Source organism: Bufo gargarizans, chromosome 6 (assembly GCF_014858855.1).
Source record: "Bufo gargarizans isolate SCDJY-AF-19 chromosome 6, ASM1485885v1, whole genome shotgun sequence".
Classification (NCBI taxonomy): Eukaryota; Metazoa; Chordata; class Amphibia; order Anura; family Bufonidae; genus Bufo; species Bufo gargarizans.
In genome coordinates this window covers 79,329,357-79,349,450 of record NC_058085.1, presented here as the reverse complement: position 1 = coordinate 79,349,450, position 20,094 = coordinate 79,329,357, and the positions used below count along the sequence as shown (strand labels likewise).

The following is a 20,094-nucleotide window of genomic DNA, read 5'->3' as shown; positions in this document are numbered from 1 at the left end:
CAACACAAAACACCTGCATAGGTTTCATAAGCCTTTAAATGGTCCCTCAGTCTGGTTCAGTAGGTTACATAATCATGGGTAAGACTGCTGACTTGACAGTTGTCCAGAAGACAGTCATCGAGGCCATCCACAAATCAGTAAGTAAGCCATAAAAAGTAATTGCTGAAGAAGCTGGCTGTTCACAGAGTGCTGTAGCCAAGCATATTAATGGGAAGTTGAGTCGAAGAAAAAAGTCTGGTAGAAAAAAAGTACACAAGCAACAGGGATAAAGGCAGCCCTGAAAGGATTGTCAAGAATTTGGGGGAGATTCACAAGGAGTGGATTACAGCTGGAGTCAATGCTTCAAGAGCCACCCAAAAGAGGTTTCAGAACATAGGCTATAACTGATGCGTTCCTTGTTTCAAGCCACTTATGACCCAGAGACAGCATCACAAACGTGTTATCTGGGCTAAGAAGAAAAATGACTGGGCTGTTGCTTAGTGGTCCAACGTTCTGTTTTCAGATAAAAGTAAATTTTGCTTTTCATTTGAAATTCAAGGTCCCAGAGTCTGGAGGAAGAGTAGAGACTAGGCACACAATCCAAGTTGCTTGAGGTCCAATGTGAAGTTTCCACCGTCAGTGATGGTTTGGGGATCAATGTTATCTTCTGGTGTTGGTCCACTGTGTTATATCAAGTCCAAAGTCTGCACAGCCATCTACCAGGAAACTTTGGAGCCCTTCATGCTTTCCTCTACTGACAAGCTTTTTGGAGATACTGATTTCATTTTCCAGCAGGACTTGGCACCTGCCGATGGTGCCAAGAGTACCAATACCTGGTGTAATAACCACAGTATCGCTGTGTTTCATTGGCCAGCAAACTCCCCTGACCTAAACCCCATAGAGAATCTATGAGGAAGATGATAGACACCAGACCCAACAATGCAGACAAGCTGAAGGCTGCTATTAAAGCAACCTGGGCTTCCATAACACCTCAGCAGTGTCCCAGGCTAATCACTTTTTTTTTCAATAAACACTTGAAATAGATCCTTCTGTGTATAATGAATCTATGAAATATATCAATTTCATTTTTTTTTGTGAATTAATGAAATAAATGAACTTTTCGATGATTTTCTAATTTATTGAGATCCACCTGTATGTTGCCTTCAGCCTTCAGAGACAAAGCGATCCTTTAGGCCCCTTTCACACGGGCGAGTTTTCCGTGCGGGTGCGATGCGTGCGGTGAACGCATTGCACCCGCACTGAATCCTGACCCATTCATTTCTATGGGGCTGTGCACACGAGCGGTGATTTTCACGCATCACTTGTGCGTTGCGTGAAAATCGCAGCATGCTCCTCTTTGTGCGTTTTTCACGTAACGCAGGCCCTATAGAAATGAATGGGGTTGCGTGAAAATCGCATGCATCCGCAAGCAAGTGCGGATGCGGTGCGATTTTCACGCATGGGTTCTAGGTGACAGTCTATTCACTGTATTATTTTCCCTTATAACATGGTTATAAGGGAAAATAATAGCATTCTGACTACAGAATGCTTAGTATAATAGTGCTGGAAGGGTTAAAAATAATAAAAAAGTTAACTCACCTTCTCCTCTTGTTAGCGTAAATCCCGGTCTGTTCTTTAGCTGTGGCTAAAGGACCTTTGATGACGTCAGATCACATGCTCCATCACCACGGTGATGGACCATGTGATTGGAGCATGTGATCTGACGTCACCTCAGGTCATTCAGTCCACAGCTAAAGAACAGACCGGGATCTACGCTAACAAGAGGAGAAGGTGAGTTAACTTTTTTATTATTTTTAACCCTTCCAGCACTATTATACTATGCATTCTGTAGTCAGAATGCTATTATTTTCCCTTATAACCATGTTATAAGGGAAAATAATACAATCTTCAGAACATCAATCCCAAGCCCGAACTTCTGTGAAGAAGTTCGGGTCTGGGTACCAAACATGCGCGACTTTTCTCACGCGAGTGCAAAACGCATGACAATGTTTTGCACTCGCGCGGAAAAATCGTGCATTTTCCCGCAACGCACCCGCCTCTTATCCGGGCAAAAAACATGACGCCCGTGTGAAAGAGGCCTTAGTGTTTGGTAACTATCTCTGTGCTTTCTCCGTCTGAAATTCAGCTGTTGGAGATGTGCATGCAGAACTGCATTACAACATTTCAGTCCTTGGTTCTGAAGAAGGAATTCTGCAAGGACGTGCTGGTCAAACTGCTAAACCCCAAGTACAATCTACCGATCAGCATGCAAAACAGGATCCTCCGCTTGATCATGGTACAGTAATCCCTGAGAAATTGTGGCGTAGACGTTATTGGGAGTGAAATGTCTGTATTGATCTGGAATATATATCGTTTTACCAGCTGATGTAACAAATCTGTAGATTCATTTGAAAAGGCAAAAGAGATTGTGCAATTTTAACGTTTTTTTTAACAGACCTCACAGAGTGTCCGGACCCATGGTGGTGATCATACCTACCTGGCCCCCGCCTCTGGGTTCCGTCTCCATCACTCGACGGCCTCCTTCGCAGATTGCGGTCTCCGGGAATCAACACCCTGTTGACAGACGTCACGTAACCGCTGCAGCCAATCACTGGTCGTAACATTGGCCTGTTACTCATGCCACACATGTCTCAGTGACATACCGCATAGGGGACAGCTCAGTGCTGCAGACAGTGATTGGCAGATGAAAATAGTCCTTGTTTGCATCAAGCCTGGAGGAATGTGGTTCGGTTCTTTTGTTTTCTGAAGTAACCGGTCCATTTGCAGCTGGGACCAGAACTTGCACACATATTTTGGCAAAACGTACGAAAGCTGCTCCTGTACTCATTTAGACACACCTAATACCATCCTCCCCAGAAGGGTCTAAGCCAGTGATGGCTAACCTCCGGCACACCAGCTGTGGTGAAACTACGACTCCCAGCATGCTGCATTCATTTCTATGGAGTTCTGAGAACAGCTAAGCAAGTATACATCTTGGGAGTAGTAGTTTACCAAGGCTTGAGTGCCGGAGGTTAGCCATCACAGGTCTATGCCCATGTAATTGACCCATAAAGAGCTAGTGAGGAGGATGGGAGTGTTAGTGGCCCTGATGAATTGTTGTGTCACGGTATATTCCCTCAGGCCGTTGCTCCCTGGGGATTGGTGCAGTGCAAAAGTAGTTTAAAGAATGAGACCAGAAGTTAATGTATAAAATCTCTTTTTACTAAGTGCAAAATATAACTTTTGGTACTTTCAACAGCAGCAGACTCAAAGTGCAATTTCTGGCACCAGTAAAGAAGTATGGAGGCAGATTAAATGGCTGTAACCTAGCCCTTGTGGGTATAGGTGGCCACTATCAGGTCTAGACTTTGGTTTTATCTGGCCTAGTGGTAGTTTGAGTGATGGGTGTCTGAGCCGTAGTCCCTCACTTTGCAGCAGTAGACAAAAGTGTTTGTAGAGCAGCATCCACGGACATAAATGGCCACACCGGTAATGCAACAGCCGAGCCACGACCGCAGATCCTCAGCAGTCGACCGTATAGTAAATGAAGAGAGGTAGCGGCAGCATCTCCAGAATCCTTTATTGGACGGACTTTACAGAAAGTGTGCCATAAAATCCCAGGCTAGGCTACAGCCGAAACGTTGCTGCTTGATTTTATGGCACACTTTCTGTAAAGTCCGTCCAATAAAGGATTCACTGGAGATGCTGTCACTTTGCAGCAGTGTCTGGAATGCAGTTTTCAGCTGTTTACTCTGCTGTCTTGTCTCTCAAGTACAGGTGAAACTCGAAAAATTTGAATATCGTGCAAAGTTCATTTATTTCAGTAATGCAACTTAAAAGGTGACACTAAGGCCTCTTTCACACTTGCGTTGTCTGGATCCGGTGTGTACTCCACTTGCCGGAATTACACGCCGGATCCGGAAAAAACGCAAGTGAACTGAAAGCATTTGAAGACGGATCCGTCTTCAAAATGCGTTCAGTGTTACTATGGCAGCCAGGACGCTATTAAAGTCCTGGTTGCCATAGTAGTAGTGGGGAGCGGGGTAGCAGTATACTTACCGTCCGTGCAGCTCCCCGGGCGCTCCAGAATGACGTCAAAGCGTCCCATGCGCATGGATGACGTGCCATGCGATCACGTCATCCATGCGCTTGGGGCGCCCTGACGTCACTCTGGAGCGCCCTGGGAGCCGCACGGACTGTAAGTATACTGCTCCCCCGCTCCCCACTACACTTTACCATGGCTGCCAGGACTTTAGCGTCCCGGCAGCCATGGTAACCATTCAGAAAAAGCTAAACGTCGGATCCGGCAATGCGCCGAAACGACGTTTAGCTTAAGGCCGGATCCGGATCAATGCCTTTCAATGGGCATTAATTCCGGATCCGGCCTTGCGGCAAGTGTTCAGGATTTTGGGCCGGAGCAAAAAGCACAGCATGCTGCGGTTTTTTTTCCGGCCAAAAAACGTTCCGGTCCGGAACTGAAGACATCCTGATGCATCCTGAACGGATTTCTCTCCATTCAGAATGCATTAGGATAAAACTGATCAGGATTCTTCCGGCATAGAGCCCCGACGACGGAACTCTATGCCGGAAGAAAAGAACGCAGGTGTGAAAGGGCCCTAACACATGAGATAGACTCATTACATGCAAAGCGAGATATTTCAAGCCTTTGTTATAATTTGGATGATTATGGCTTACAGCTTATGAAACCCCAAAGTCTAAATTTTGAGGTCCCCTTTGCTCAGGGGTATGGAGTAATTAGCTGACTAGAGTCTGACACTTTGAGCCTAGAATATTAAACCTTTTCACTCAATTCAAATTTTAAGCTGCATTAATGCAATTCCTTTTAATTTGCATTACTGAAATAAATGGACTTTTGCACGATATTCTAATTTTTCGAGTTTCACCTGTATATTCTTGAGACTGACTCAAATTGGTCTCTGGAGAACATCTAAAAGGAGCAGGAGCTCTGCCATGTGCTTCCTCTCCCCTCTACACAGGAATTCCCCTTCCTGGCAGTAAGCAAGTCCAGTCCACTTCCTCCAAGAGTAGAGGAACAGGGAGGTTAGCCCTATTCCTACTAACCGCATCCTTTACTGGAAAGTACAGCCAGATAACATGAAATAGATAACTATTTACAATGCAATTGCAGGTACCCACAGGTCTATATATCCACAAAAACAACAAAGGGCACATGCATTGTACCTGTCGCTGCTTCCATAGGTGGCACAGAAAGCCGGCAATGTACATAGGAATGATGGATAATGCTGCTAGGTTTGAAGTAGAATTGGGTATAATTTATAGTACCATCCATAAGACACATTCTAGAAGATAATCATTGCCATTTTTCTTCTTTTTCTCACCAGACATGGTCTACACAATCACAGGTGAATGTCGACTTAACAGAGGTCAAAGAACTGTATTTGGAGATGATTAAGAAAGGAATCCAGTTCCCTCCATTGGATGCGAATGAAGGAACAACCACAGAGATGGAAAGGGTAAGACTCTACGTACTCTGAGTATTTCCATTGTTCTATAAGGGTAGTGGACCTCCAGGTGGTGACAATGTATGGGAGATATGATCTAGTATAAACATAATATGTGAACACACAACCAGTGCTAGTTTTAAATCATATGAACTCCAATTTACAGCTCACACACAAATAGTTGAGCAACTTTGTTAATACATTGTATTACGTATCTTTTAGGGCTGCGTTAACTATTCTGCAGCCTTCAAAGGTGAAATCTCTCCGATTGTGCAGTGTCTTCTCAGAGCACAGACACATAATATAAATTCTAGGAAGTGTCAACTTTACTGTAGTCTTCAGGGGTGGGACACACTTGTCTACTGAACCGTAGGAGCTCAGCTAAATTGTTTGGGTGTCCAAGCAGAATTATGAATGCAGCTCTGGACTGAAATAAAAGCTGTAACTCATGAGCCTAAAAAGATTATCTCAGCAGCAAGTACAAAAAATTATTGAAAGACCAACTTCAAATTACTAAGCACCGATCAACTCCAGGTTCCTGTCTAGTATTATGGTTCTCATTAAATGTCTAAATCTTTTCAATTCCTAAGACTTTGTCTAATAGTTTGTGGAAAAGGTGGCAGCATGACGATAAGTTTTACCAAACAACAAACTTAGCTCTTCTATATCTGTGTAACTTTTGGCTAAAGAGGGCGTCCACTATGTTCCATAGACAATGCAAGTGAATTCCCATCAAAAATGTATCTGTGGCCCTCACAGGTAAAACTTCATTCTTTATTGACTTTCACCCATTATCACAAAGCCATGGACTAGGGAGAAGAGTGAAGGAATGTGAAACGTCCATCGGGCCAGATCTACTCATGCTCCCCAGCCCATGGCTTTGATTTAATGGGTGAAAGGCAATAAAGGATGAAGTTCACAGAGACAAAGCTATCTATTTTTATGGGAATGTCCTTGGACTTTGCTTAGGCTGTGGGAGGGCCTCCGGGATATCCTACAGGTGTTTACTGTTACGAATGGTCCAAACTCTGCTTATAGTGGTGCCGATCTCATTCTTTTTTGGACTGTGGACAATACAAATAAACACCAGTCTATAGGGCCTTTTAATTGGACTCATGATCGTGAATGAATCTTCATATTAACGTTCGTTCAGCCGATCTTCAGCCTTACTAAACATGATCAGCCACTAATTTGTCAGCTAATCGGATCTACTCTACGATCATAAAGTTCGCTAATCAGTGGCACATCTCATATAAACAGGGAAAGTGCTGCTGTCATGATGTAAAGCGTATAGGGGATGAATGATCGTTGTAACGATTATTCATCCTGCATGCAGTTTCGATTATTCCTGTTTTAAACGTCTGACAATCAGCTTTATTTACTGTTACCCAGTGCTTTTTAGGACCCTCCCTTGGACCATCTAAAATGACCCTTAAGCATTTGAGAGACAATGCTCTAAATTTGAAATGAAATGGCAAAAAAAAACCACAAATGGTACAAAAATTCCACCTTTAATCTACTTCTCGCTTACTTCCTATCCTATTTCATATTTTAATCATAACTGTGAGAATATATAAAGAAATCTCTTTTAGGTAATGCACCCCAGGTGGTCAGCCATTCATCCTTTTCAAAGATATGTGTCTGGCTATAAGGCATCTGTCTCCATAAGACATGTCCCTCTGTTCTCTATCCAAACTCTTGATATGGTCTGAGTCTCCTCCATCTGCGAGACAAGACATGACATCATGGGAAGCATAAGGAGGAAACAAATCCTTGTATGATTTCTACAAGACTGTTACCGGAAAATGCAGAAAACCCTATAGACTGATAACCACTGTGTGAAAAACGGGTCAAACATAGCAAATATACAATAAATATTCAGCACCGGGAGCTGTGGTGATGGACAGTACAGCTCTGGACCGGACAACTCGGCTGCAATTGAGATGGAGCACTGTCTTGGCTTGTGTCAGTCCACCAATGCAGGTTTTGCTTCCTTAAAGGGGTTGTCCAACTTTTTGATTTTATTTAACTTTGAACCCCAGCCTGTACTTGTTGAAAAAAATCATATACTAGTCTCACATACTACCCGCTGTTCCATTCAGATTCCCTCGGTCCCAGGCTTTCTTTCAGCAATTTTATGGTCAATTTCATGTAAATGTCTAGACAAATGGGTTCACAGGCTCCTCTGCAGCCAATCACTGGCTTCAGCCATGATGTGTCCCCTTATGTAGCACATAACTCAGCAGTGGCATGCCGCTGAGGCCAGTCATTGGCTGCAGCAGTGCAAGTGACCACATCCATCCAAAAGCTTATAGGACGGGAAGTGGAAGACCTCTGAAGAGAACAAGTGAGCAGGAACTTAGAAGTGGGGAGCAGGTGAGTATGATTTTTACAACAGGTACAACATGCTGCTATGGATAGTTAAAAAAGATCAAAACATTGGACATAGGGCTGCATCTATTGATTATTTTTGTAATTGAGTATTCTATTGATTAATCCAACAATTAATAGAGTACTCTAATAACCAAAAACTAATTAAAAGAAGGTTTTTCTTTATAAAAACTCATCATTCCCCCCTGTGCCATACGCTCCCCCACAGTGCCATCAGCTCCCCCCCGTGCCACCATCTTCCGCCCCTGTGGATTGTGTGTGGTATTACAGCTCAGCCCCATTCACTTCGGTTGAGCTAAGTTGCAATACCAGACACCACCTATGGACTGGTGTGAAGCTGTTTTTGGAATAAAGCAGCCATGTTTAAACCCGAGGACTTGCCAAAATATATATTGTATATAACCGGCAAGATGTATTTTACACATGGATGGAGAATCCCTCTGCGTGTTGCCTTGAGCACATTTTCTTTTCATTTGCAATGTTCTGGCTTGTAGAGGTTATCAGAACGTTTCTTTTAATTATGGCTCGTTGAAGCAGTTAATTAGGCCTGTGTACTTGGATGTAATTAGATCCTGTTTATCTTGTTTGTCCAGCAGCTTTGTTTATGCCGGGTAATATATCAGCCGGTGAAGCCATTTTCAGTGGTTGTTCTTCCCTTAATAATTGTGTATGACAAATGACTGGCCACTAACGCGTTTTATGCACTCCGCTCTACCATTGTGGTTACATTTGCCTTTTTTAAGGGTCCAGGTAAACAGACCTTTTAGTGCAATCGGTGTCTGATATAATGAAACACAGTATTAAATTCACTGGTTTTTTTTATAGTCTTCAGGTTTCGGGATCAGTGAACCCAATGGCTAAATACAACTCCATTTAAAGGGGTTGTTTAGTTTAGGAAACCCACTTTCATATACCCTAATAGAGAATACTGAGTTACAGAGCTTGCAGCAGATTGGCAGGGGTGCTGGGTGTCTGAACCCCGCTTATCTGGTATTGATGACCTATCCTGAGGACAGGTCATCAATATCTGTAGACAAGACAACCCTTTTAATAAAGGGGGGTCCACTGCATGGGATACTAATCTCTTGGCTAGAGCAGAGAGTTATTATAAAGAGCGTTTCTCGCTCTGGAGGAACTTTCCTGTCCTATATTACGCAGATAACCTATTGATTTGAATGGGAACTGTGTGCAGTGACCCAGTGGATGACTACTAAGAGTTAATTGTATGCAAAAAGGTAAGTGCTGTGATTTAATGCAAAAAAACTACCTGTGGTATGGGTAACTAGTATTTAACTTTGGCAGTATTATCTAGGTTGCTAGGGTGATGGGCTGTCCCCATTCCCTGGTGATAGGAGGTGTTAGCTAAGCAGAGCTAGAAGGAAGATGTCTACGTGTGAGCTCCTGCTAACCAGGCCCAAAGGAAAACCCTCATCCAGGAAACACCATTCCTGAGACTTAAAAAGCTGCCAGGGAACAACTGAAGTAAATAACTACCCCTAAGGGAAAGGTTTAGAACCATGTTGGAGGCTGTGCCTAGAAAAGTCAGTAAGGTATTGCTCATTTATGGTAAAAGACTTTACTGCTGATGGAAAGGGTTTATTGTTTCGGCACCCACCACTTTTTGACATGGACTGGCCATCTGACCTAAGATCTCCACCCCTGAGCCCTGATATGGCAGAAAGAGTATGGAAATGCACATCTGTAGTTATTTGGAGAGAATGCAAAGTGTAATTAGACGGAGAGACAGGGAGTACTACTGTTACCATCATTGTTGCTGCCCATATACAACTATTGGGGAGATCCTACTCTCAGAACTGTGCATATGCTGCTTTCTGTACTACTACTCTCATCATCAAATCAGTAAGGCTAATTTCACACTAGCGCTAAAATCTCTCATCATATCAGGACACTACCTTTTCCCTGCCACAGCCCTTTGACTATAATGAGACCCAGCAGGAATCCATCCTGTTTCCGGTATTAGTGCCGGGATTTAGCCGGACAGAAACGGCTACTTGCAGTGGTATTTGTCCAGCTGAATCTCGGCACTAATGCCGGAAACAGGCCGGATCCTCGCCAGGTCCCATTAGAGTCAGCCTGCCGGGTGATTTTAGCTCTAGTGTGAAGCTAATCTACAGAGAGACTTTATTTATTGCAATCAATGGGCCTGATTACTGCCTCTATTATGCGCCAGCCCTGCATCAGCTGTTCCGCCTTGCACCCTGCCAAACACCCACCATCCAGGGCATCCCACCTAACACCAGGCACGAGCCCCAATGCCAGGGCATGCCCCAATAGCAAGAAGGGTTGTGCCCCTCCATTCAATGTTGCCTGGTGCTAGGGAGCACCAGAGTGAGGATAGCCACCATAAACAACTCCCACTCCCATCCTCCTCCCAGTGGGTTGTACTTCTTGATTTGTCCTCTGGTGGCGCTGTAAATTAAACACGTTTGCTTATAGCTTTCAGTTTACAGTTGTAATCATCTTATTACTAAGAGACCCCCTTAAAGAAATAGGCATTTCCTACTACACCGAGCCCTGCTATGCTGTATTTGAAGTCCAGCCCACACAGTAATATCTGGTTCCATGGATCACTGCACATGTCTGGCCATGTCACAAGATGTAACATCTGACGTTAGGAAGTCCATATACATTATAGAAATGTCTTCCACACCACACTGTCTATCCAGTATGTAAGGGGGTGGCTCTCCACCGTTGGTAGATGTCAAAGGAAATAAGATTTGGGCATTTAGGATTTCAGCCTGCCCTGCAGGAGATAAGCGTCTGTCAGAGGTGTGTGACAGCGGCCTAATCCCCTCTCCCTATTGACAATACATGCATGCTCAGCCAAGCGGAGGAGAGGAATAGCTGTGGGCCGATGGCTACTAAGTACATTAGCAGATTTACTACACTGCCTGTCCAAAAAAAAAGTCGCCACCAAAAAAAGTTCACACACTCTAATATTTCGTTGGACCGTCTTTACGGGCACGCATTCACTGTGGCATTGTTTCGATAAGCTTCTGCAATGTCACAAGGTTTATTTCTATCCAGTATTGCATTCATTTTTCACCAAGATCTTGCATTGATGATGGTAGAGTCTGACTGCTGCGCAAAGCCTTCTCCAGCACATCCCAAAGATTCTCAATGGGGTTAAGGTCTGGACTCTGGGGTGGCCAAGCCATGTGTGACAATGATGTCTCATGCTCCCTGAACCACTCTTTCACAATTTGAGCCTGATGAATCCTGGCATTGTCATCTTGGAATATGCCCGTGCCATCAGAGAAGAAAAAATCCATTGATGGAATAACCTGGTCATTCAGTATGTTCAGGTAGTCGCTGACCTCATTCTTAGGGCACATACTGTTGCTGAACCTAGACCTGACCAACTGCAGCAACCCCAGATCATAGCACTGCCCCCACCGGCTTGTACAGTAGGAACTAGGCACGATGGGTGCATCACTTCATCTGCCTCTCTTCTTACCCTGATGTGCCCATCACTCTGGAACAGGGTAAATCTGGACTCCTCAGATCACATGACCTTCTTCCATTGCTCCAGAGTCCAATCTTTATGCTCCCTAGCAAATTGTAGCCTTTTGTTCTGGTTTGCCTCACTGATTAGTGGTTTTCTTATGGCTACACAGCTGTTCAGTCCCAATCCTTTGAGTTCCCTTCGCATTGTGCGTGTGGAAATGCTCTTACTTTCACTACTAAACATAGCCCTGAGTTCTACTGTTGTTTATCTTGGATTTGATTTTACCAAACTTTTAAGTGATCGCCGATCACGATCATTCAGGATTTTTTTTATTTCTTCCTCGAATAAGTTGGGTCCCCACTCTCCTTCCAGTTTTTATAATGTGTTGGACAGTTCTTAACCCAATTTTAGTCGTTTCTGCAATCTCCTTAGATGTTTTCTCTGCTTGATGCATGCCAATGATTTGACCCTTCTGAAAAAGACTAACATCTTTTCCACGACCACGAGATGTGTCTTTCGACATGGTTGTTTAAGAAATGAGAAGCAACTCATTGCACCAGTTGGGGTTAAATAACTTATTGCCAGCTGAAAGATAAGCGCCCATGCAGTAATTATCCAATAGGAGGCTCGTAACTATTTGCTTAGTTAAATCCAGGCGGGGACTTTTTGTTTGGACAGGCAGTATATGTGTGTGACTATAACAGCCTGAAGCCATAGGTATGATCAGGTCAGGTGTGTTGTAGACAACCATGACCCTGATTTGTTAATCCTGTAGATGGCGTAAGCTTGGGCGGAGAACAATGTACAGTAATAAACCTGCCAACAACCCTGATGTCATTTTCTTTGACCCTGACAGAGGTTGGGCTTACCCAGAAAAATCTATCGTCCTGCGGTAATGCTTGTGTTTATGGACGGTTTCAGGTAGAGATTAGATTCTGCACATTGGGGCTGCTCAGGTACCCATCTAGGGACTATGCATGGGCATAGTAATATTCAGGCTTTTAGGAAAGGGGCTATTCTGAAGCCAAATGTTGGCTTCAGTGCCTGCGCAGCTATTCACAGCAGGAGATTGACAAGGCCGGGCGATGTCCACTCCTGTCAATCAAATGGTGCTGCTTCACCTCTGGGGACATCCCAGGTGAAGAAGTCTTGCTAATGAGACAAATCGATTTGTTTGAATCAATTTGGCTATCCCTAGTATGGCCCTCCCAAGGTGGGAAAGAAAATACAAAAAAACTAAAACTGTCCAGTCCTTAAGGGGTTAGCAATTTTGGACAATCTTTCACCAGCAGAATTTATACTAAGACCAGCATATTAACCCCTTGACATCCGCTGTACATGTACTGCAGATGTCGTCTCTTTAAAAATCACGCCCGCTCCAGAGTGGAGAAAGTGCCATAGCCACCAGGTGCCTGTTCTTTCACACGGCAGACACTTGGGGCTAATGTCTGCGATTGACGGTAATGCTGATCGCAGACATTTAATCCCTCAGAGGCCGTGTTCCAATGTGGCCACGGCATCTGAGCGGTGAAAACCTGGGAGTGTTGCACTCCCAGGGCTGGATCAGCTCCCTCCTAGCGGCGATCAGAGGAGCAGTTCAATCCTTACGGCAGCCTCAGTCCCTCTGAAGAATACATGGCTGCCAGAGCCATGTTCCTTGTGGCAGGGCTCCATACGAGCACAGTGAACTTCTCATAGACTTCAATGCTAATGAACTGGAGTCTAAGACACAAGCGATCTGATGATTGCATGTTCAAGTTCTCTAAGGGAACTTTCAAAAGTGTAAAATAAAAATGTTTAGAAAAATATAAATAAAAAAAAATTAAAATTCAAATCATACCCTTTCTCCATAATAAAAACATAAACATCATAGGCATCGGCGTGTCCCAAAACGCCCATACTAATAAAATCTAAAAATATTTATCCCATATGCTGAACGGTGTAATGGAAAAAAAATAATTGCTGATTTGCTATTTTTTCGTCACTTGACCTCCCCCAAATTTTTTTAGAAAAAGTGATTAAAAAGTCTGCCACAACCCTGATTACCCTTCAAAAATGAGCCCTCACTCAGATCTGTACATGTAAAAAAAAATGTATCTTTTTTTGTGTAAGAAAAACTATACAAATGTGGTTATCACTGTAATTGTACTGACCCAGAGAATAAAGGGAACAGTTTATTACTGCATAGGGAACGCTGTAAAAACAAAACCTATAAAATTGCAGTGGAATGGCATTTTTTCCCAATTTCACCCCATTTGGAATAATGTTTTTTACCAGTACATTATATGCAATGTCAAATGGTGACAACATTAGAAAGTGCAACTTGTACCACAAAAAAAAATAAACAAGCCCCCATACGGCTATGTGAATGGAAAAATAAAAAAGTTATGGTTTTGGTAAGGCAGGGAGTGAAAAATAAAAAACGCTAAGAAAAAAGGGAAAATTGCCCGGTCCTCAAAGGGTTAAATACCAGTCTAAGGCTAGGTCTACACGACGACATTTGTCGCGCGACAAAAAGTCGTGCGACAGATAGGGCGCACCAATGTCGCGCGACAATTTTTATAATCGCAGTCTATGGTGTCGCACTGCAACATGCGACATGTTGCGACTGCGACAGTCGCAGAAAAATCCATCTTGAATGGATTTTCTGCGACTGTCGCGTCGCAGTCGCAGCATGTTGCATGTTGCAGTGCGACACCATAGACTGCCATTATAAAAATTGTCGCGCGACATTGGTGCAACAAAATGTCGCGCGACAAATGTTGTCGTGTAGACCTAGCCTCAGTCAATGTGTTTTGCCTCCCACATGTGGGAAACCTCTGCCAGCAAGCATAAGGAGCTCTTTTAGGACATATAATAGGAAACAAAACTGTATATGGTGGTTAGAGCGGGCAGGGACAGTCCCGGGGAGTGTTGTGTTCTGGAGCTCATTGCAGTCGCTGGCCCTTAGCACCAAAGTAATAAACTCTCAGCTGTTGGCACATTCACCGTCCTCATAACATGGCCTGGGAGGACCCAATCTTCACAGAGCAATCATTCCTGGATTATATCCTTCACCTCTCCAGACCTATATTTATAGTGCCAGCTTCTGGAGGAAATTAGATCAGTAAGTAATTTATCATTGTACAGACGTAGCACAACAGTCTCTATTTTTATTCCTCAAGTCCTAGATTGCAAAGCAAAATTAGTATTTCTGAAAAAATTATTTTTACTAATTGTGTCTTTTATTTTTTGTGCATACCGTTATCACCGCTATACAGTGTGCTGTGGTTTTACGGCACGTTTTATGTCAGCTTTTTTTTTTGGCTTCGGAGGTGCCAGTGTTGGTCCCTAAGCATTTTTCAACCTGTACTTGGTGATTTATAGAGAAATAAAATGTTTTCAAGCACTTCCCGGCCTGTGTACTCGATGATCTGAAGAAATAAATTCTTTAAAGTAGATACTTCAGTGGAATGAAAAGATTTTTCTTTCCCGTTTATGAAAGGAAAAGGAATTTTATAAAAATGGGACATTCTCAAGCAAATAACTTTTTTGTAACTGATGGTCATGTAAAAGATTCTCTGTAGCTTGTGCTATACCATTAAGGCCTCTTTACTGAGATAGGAGTTGGATCGATCCAGAATTTGCCGTCCCAGGTGCACCAAAAATTTGTCTAATAAATGGTGCAAATTGGTGCACCTAGGATTTCTACACTTTTTTCAGCTGTGCTTGGCGGGGGGGGGGGGGGGCTTATCTGAAAGGGGTTGGGCTTCTCTGAAAATGGGTAGGGTCTATTATGTCAATTTGTGCCAAAAATATGCCACAATTTTGGCATAAAAATCTTAAAGTAAGCCAACCAATAGTTGGTATACAGCCAGATAAAAGTGTCTCTCCATGCATCAGATTTATCATCCAGTCTGAGCCCCTGTGATAAATCTGGTGCTAGTCTAAGATTACGCCATCTTTAGGATTAGTAAATCTGGTGCCAGTCTAAGATTACACCATCGTTAGGATTAGTAAATCTGGTGCCAGTCTTAGATTACGCCATCTTTAGGATTAGTAAATCTGGTGCCAGTCTAAGATTACACCATCGTTAGGATTAGTAAATCTGGTGCCAGTCTTAGATTACGCCATCTTTAGGATTAGCAAATCTGGTGCCAGTATAAGATTACACCATCGTTAGGATTAGTAAATCTGGTGCCAGTCTTAGATTACGCCATCTTTAGGATTAGTAAATCTGGTGCCAGTCTTAGATTACGCCATCTTTAGGATTAGTAAATCTGGTGCCAGTCTAAGATTACACCATCTTTAGGATTAGTAAATCTGGTGCCAGTCTAAGATTACACCATCTTTAGGATTAGTAAATCTGGTGCCAGTCTTAGATTATGCCATCTTTAGGATTAGTAAATCTGGTGCCAGTCTAAGATTGCACCATCTTTAGGATTAGTAAATCTGGTGCCAGTCTAAGATTACGCCATTTTTTGGATTAGTAAATCTGGTGCCAGTCTAAGATTACACCATCTTTAGGATTAGTAAATCTGGGCCAGGATTGTAATACTGTGGGTTACTTTAGGATTGTAAGAGACAAAAGAAATGCACAAACACAAGCCGATTATCAGGTACGATTTTATGTATTGTATGAGCGCCATTCCCAAAATCTGGACCTTGTAAAAGTGTCGCCGATCAGGAGATCCTATCTTTCATGGGGCACCAAAAATGCTTGTCGGCAGCACGTTGCCTTGTGTAAACTAATGATGTGCTGCCGAAAATATACAGAATGACTTGAGAACAAACAATTGTATGTGTCATCAGAAAATGACCTAATGTTTAAATCACGTTTTTATGTTAAAGACAATTTATTTTTAATTTTCTGTGTCAATATTTATATTTAAACTAGTGTTGATCGAGCACCAAAATGCTCGGGTGCTTGAGTACAACACCTCGGGATGCTTGGTTGCTCTACCGAGCACCCGAGCACAATAGAAGTCAATGGGAGAACCAAAGCATTAAACCAGGCACCCCCTGCTCTGAAGAGGGGAGGGTGTCTGGTTCCTAGGAAAAGGTCAGAATTTGATGGAAACACCACCGAAATGGTTCAGGAACAGCAGGGGGAGGATGTCTGGATGCATCTGGGAACAATGTTGTCCGAGTAGTACGCCACTTTTACAAACTGTCAATAATACGCACAAAACTGAAGATAAAATCGATTTTAGAGGAAAAATTATTAGTAAAACATTCTTTCCTCCATATTTACTTGTATATAAAGTGCAAGTGCTGCCAAAAATTACAAGGAAGAGGCACTCCGATACAGCCTGTATATCACATAAAGGAGGGCCTCAATAACATTGTGGTACAATTGTTCAGGTAGTGGGACTCCTACACTCATAAAGCCTAAGCACTAAGTCAGGGGCGTAGCTAATGGCTCATGGGCCCTGGTGCAAGAGTTCAGCTTGGGGCCCCCCTTCCCTCAGTGCTTTGTGGCCAAGCGCAGGAAGCTAATGACCTTCGTGCTGCCCGAGGCTAAAATTGAAACGGCACCCCTGCCCCCATGCCAAATTCCTGATTTTAGCCCCTTCCCTTGAGCCAGAGGTGTAACTTGACCAGCATGGACTTTCTATAATACTGGTGTCTTCTTATGCACCACAAGGGTCTTTGGGCCCCCTCAGGCTCCTGGGCCCGGTAGCGACTGCTACCTCTACACCCACTATAGCTATGCCCCTGCACTAAGTGAAAGGGCTGCCAAAAACTGCAAGGAACCGTCACTCCAATACCCCCTTTATTACACATAAAGGAGGGCATCATACACACCCTTGAAGACATTATGATTGATGGCCTGCTGGTGACCCTCAAAAAACATTAGGAGCAAGGGCCTGCTGGTGACCCTCTAAAACATTATGGGTGAGGGCCTGCTGCTGATCTGACCATCTAAAACATTAGGGGTGGCTGGCTGGACCTGGGGGGAAGTCTCAGAGATTGATGCATATTTGGAATGGAATGGTCCTAAGGGGATTTGGAAGCTAAGATATAAGAGAATTAGAGCATTTTTGTCCATATCAAGGGAGATGACCACACGGAGAGAGGGAGGTGGGGAGGGAGTTGGGGGGGACTGGGAGATTTAATAAAGGTTTATTTGATGCAGTGCTATTGACGTGCTGATTTGGATAAAGTATGATTGATTTAAATGTATTGATATCCCATTGTCATAAAATGTATGGTTAATCTGAATAATTGGCTGTATGTAAAACCTTTAATAAAAATTATCTGATAAAAAAAAAAAACATTAGGGGTGAGGGCCCGCTGCTGAGCTGACCATCGAAAAAATTATGGTTGAGGGTCTGCTGGTGAGCTGACTGTCTAAAACATTAGGGGCGAAGGCCTGCTGCTGATCTGACCATGGAAAAAATTATGATTGAGGGCCCGCTGCTGAGCTGACCATCGAAAAAATTATGGTTGAGGGTCTGCTGGTGAGCTGACTCTCTAAAACATTAGGGGCGAAGGCCTGCTGCTGATCTGACCATGGAAAAAATTATGATTGAGGGCCCGCTGCTGAGCTGACCATCGAAAAAATTATGGTTGAGGGCCTGCTGCTGAGCTGACTATCGAAAAAATTATGGTTGAGGGCCTGCTGCTGATCTGACCATCAAAAAAATTATGGTTGATGGCTTGCTGCTGAGCTGACCCTCTAAAACATTAGAAGCGAGGGCAGCCTAATAAGCATGTTGATATGATGGAGGAGGAGGAGGACAAGAAAAGAAAGATTGAACCATATACCCTTTTTTGTGGTGGAAGGGTTGCATGGGAATACAGTGTATTCAATACACCCATAAAAGCCACATTTAGAGTGCCTTTATATTCAACCGCTTTCCTCTGGTAGAGTAGAGAAGTCAGGGGCAATCCAGGCCTTGTTCATTTTGATAAGAGTCAACCTGTCAGCATTTTCAGTTGACAGGCAGATGCGCTTATCAGTTATTGTGCCCCCGCAGCACTAAATACCCGTTCTGACAAAACGCTGGCGGCAGGGCAGGCCAGCACCTCCAAGGTCCTATTTCGTGCCATGTGTTCAGCTTGGACACCCAATAGTTGTAAGGCACAGAGGGATCACTGAGGATGCTGACACGGTCTGCTACGTACTCCTTCACCATCTTCCAAAAAATTTCTCTCCTTGTGACACTAGGCCGCACATCAGGGTAAGGGTGCTGGCGGGGTGTCATGAAACTGTCCCAGGCCTTGGAGAGTGTTGCCCTGCCTTTGTTGGAACTGCTGTGCGTTCCCCTCGTCTTACCTCCTCGTTTGGCCAAGGAACTATGTATTCTGCCGCAAGCATTGTCAGCTGGAAATCTTTGGAGCAATTTTTTCACAAGGACCTTATGGTATTGAGCCATTTTGCTAGTCCTCTCCACCACAGGAATGAGAGATGAGAAGTTCTCTTTGTAGCGGGAGTTGAGAAGGGTGAACAACCAGTAATAAGTGTTGGCCAAAATGTGTATAACGCGAGGGTCACAGGAAAGGCAGCATAACATAAAGTCAGCCATGTGTGCCACAGTCCCAACAGACAAGACTTCGCTGTCCTCATCAGGAGGATGACTCTCAATTTCCTCATCCTCTTCGGCCCATCCACGCTGAACAGATGGAATAAACCTGCTGTGGGTACTACCCTCTGTAGCGGAGGCAACCGTATCCTGCTCCTCCTTCTCCTCCTCGTCATCATCCAATTTGCGCTGAGAAGACGAACGGAGGGTGGTCTGGCTATCACCCTGTGTAATGTCTTCCCCCATTTCCACCTTTTCCACATGCAAAACATCTGCCTTCATTGTGAGCAGCGAGCGTTTCAGTAGACACAGAAGTGGGATGGTTACGCTGATAATAGCGGCATCACCACTCGCCATCTGTGTTGATTGCTCAAAGTTGTGTAAAACCTCACAGAGTCAGACATCCATGCCCACTCCTCGCTTGTGAAGAGCAGAAGCTGACTGGAAAGGCGACAGGCATGTTGCAGCTGGTATTCCACTACTGCCCTCTGCTGCTCACAAAGCCTGGCCAACATGTGAAACGTGGAGTTCCAGCGCGTGCTCACGTCGCACAACAGTCGGTGAGCTGGCAATTGCAAGCGCTGCTGCAGCTGCCAGGCAGCAGCTGTAGATGACTTTTGGAAATAGGCACACACGCAGTGTGCCTTCACCAGTAGCTCAGGCAAATTGGGGTAGGTTTTGAGAAACTGCCAAACTACTAAGTTGAACACATGGGCTAGGCATGGTATGTGTGTGAGCTTGCCGAGCTCCAAAGCCACCACCAAGTTACGGCCATTATCAGACACAACCATGCCTGGTTCTAGGTTGAGTGGCAAGAGCCACAGCTCAGTCTGGTCCCTTATACCCTGCCACAGCTCTGCGGCAGTGTGCTGTTTGTTACTTAAGAAAATTAGTTTCAGCACGGCCTGTTGCCGCTTCCCCACTGCAGTGCTACATTGCTTCCAGCTACTGACTGATGGCTGACTGGTGCTGCAAGACGAGAATTCAGAGGTGGAAGTGGAGGAGTGGAGGAGGAGAAGGGGGGGTTTCCGCTACTATTCTCATATAGCTCCAGCAAAGGGTTAGCAGTGCTTGCAAAATGGATATTTATACTACCCTCGGTGCTTGCGCACTGGGACGTAATTTTTCCCTACCCCCACACTGCGCAGGCGCAGAGATTGGATGGATTTTCAGGAGTTAACCGCGCTTGCACAATGGGCTGTAATATTTCCCTACTTCGGCTCTCCAGCGCATGCGCAGTGTCCCGGTATGCTGCTGAACTCCG

General features: G+C 44.2%; 1 protein-coding gene across 1 annotated transcript in view; it reads left to right on the top strand.

The window, feature by feature from the left end:
* TOM1L1 (target of myb1 like 1 membrane trafficking protein) overlaps window positions 1-20,094 on the top strand; it is a 96,955-nt gene that overhangs the window by 38,403 nt on the left and 38,458 nt on the right. The window contains exons 4-5 of the mRNA XM_044297613.1: window positions 2,126-2,275; window positions 5,343-5,474. Coding sequence (XP_044153548.1) covers window positions 2,126-2,275; window positions 5,343-5,474 — 282 coding nt within the window. The remainder of the gene's footprint in view (window positions 1-2,125; window positions 2,276-5,342; window positions 5,475-20,094) is intronic.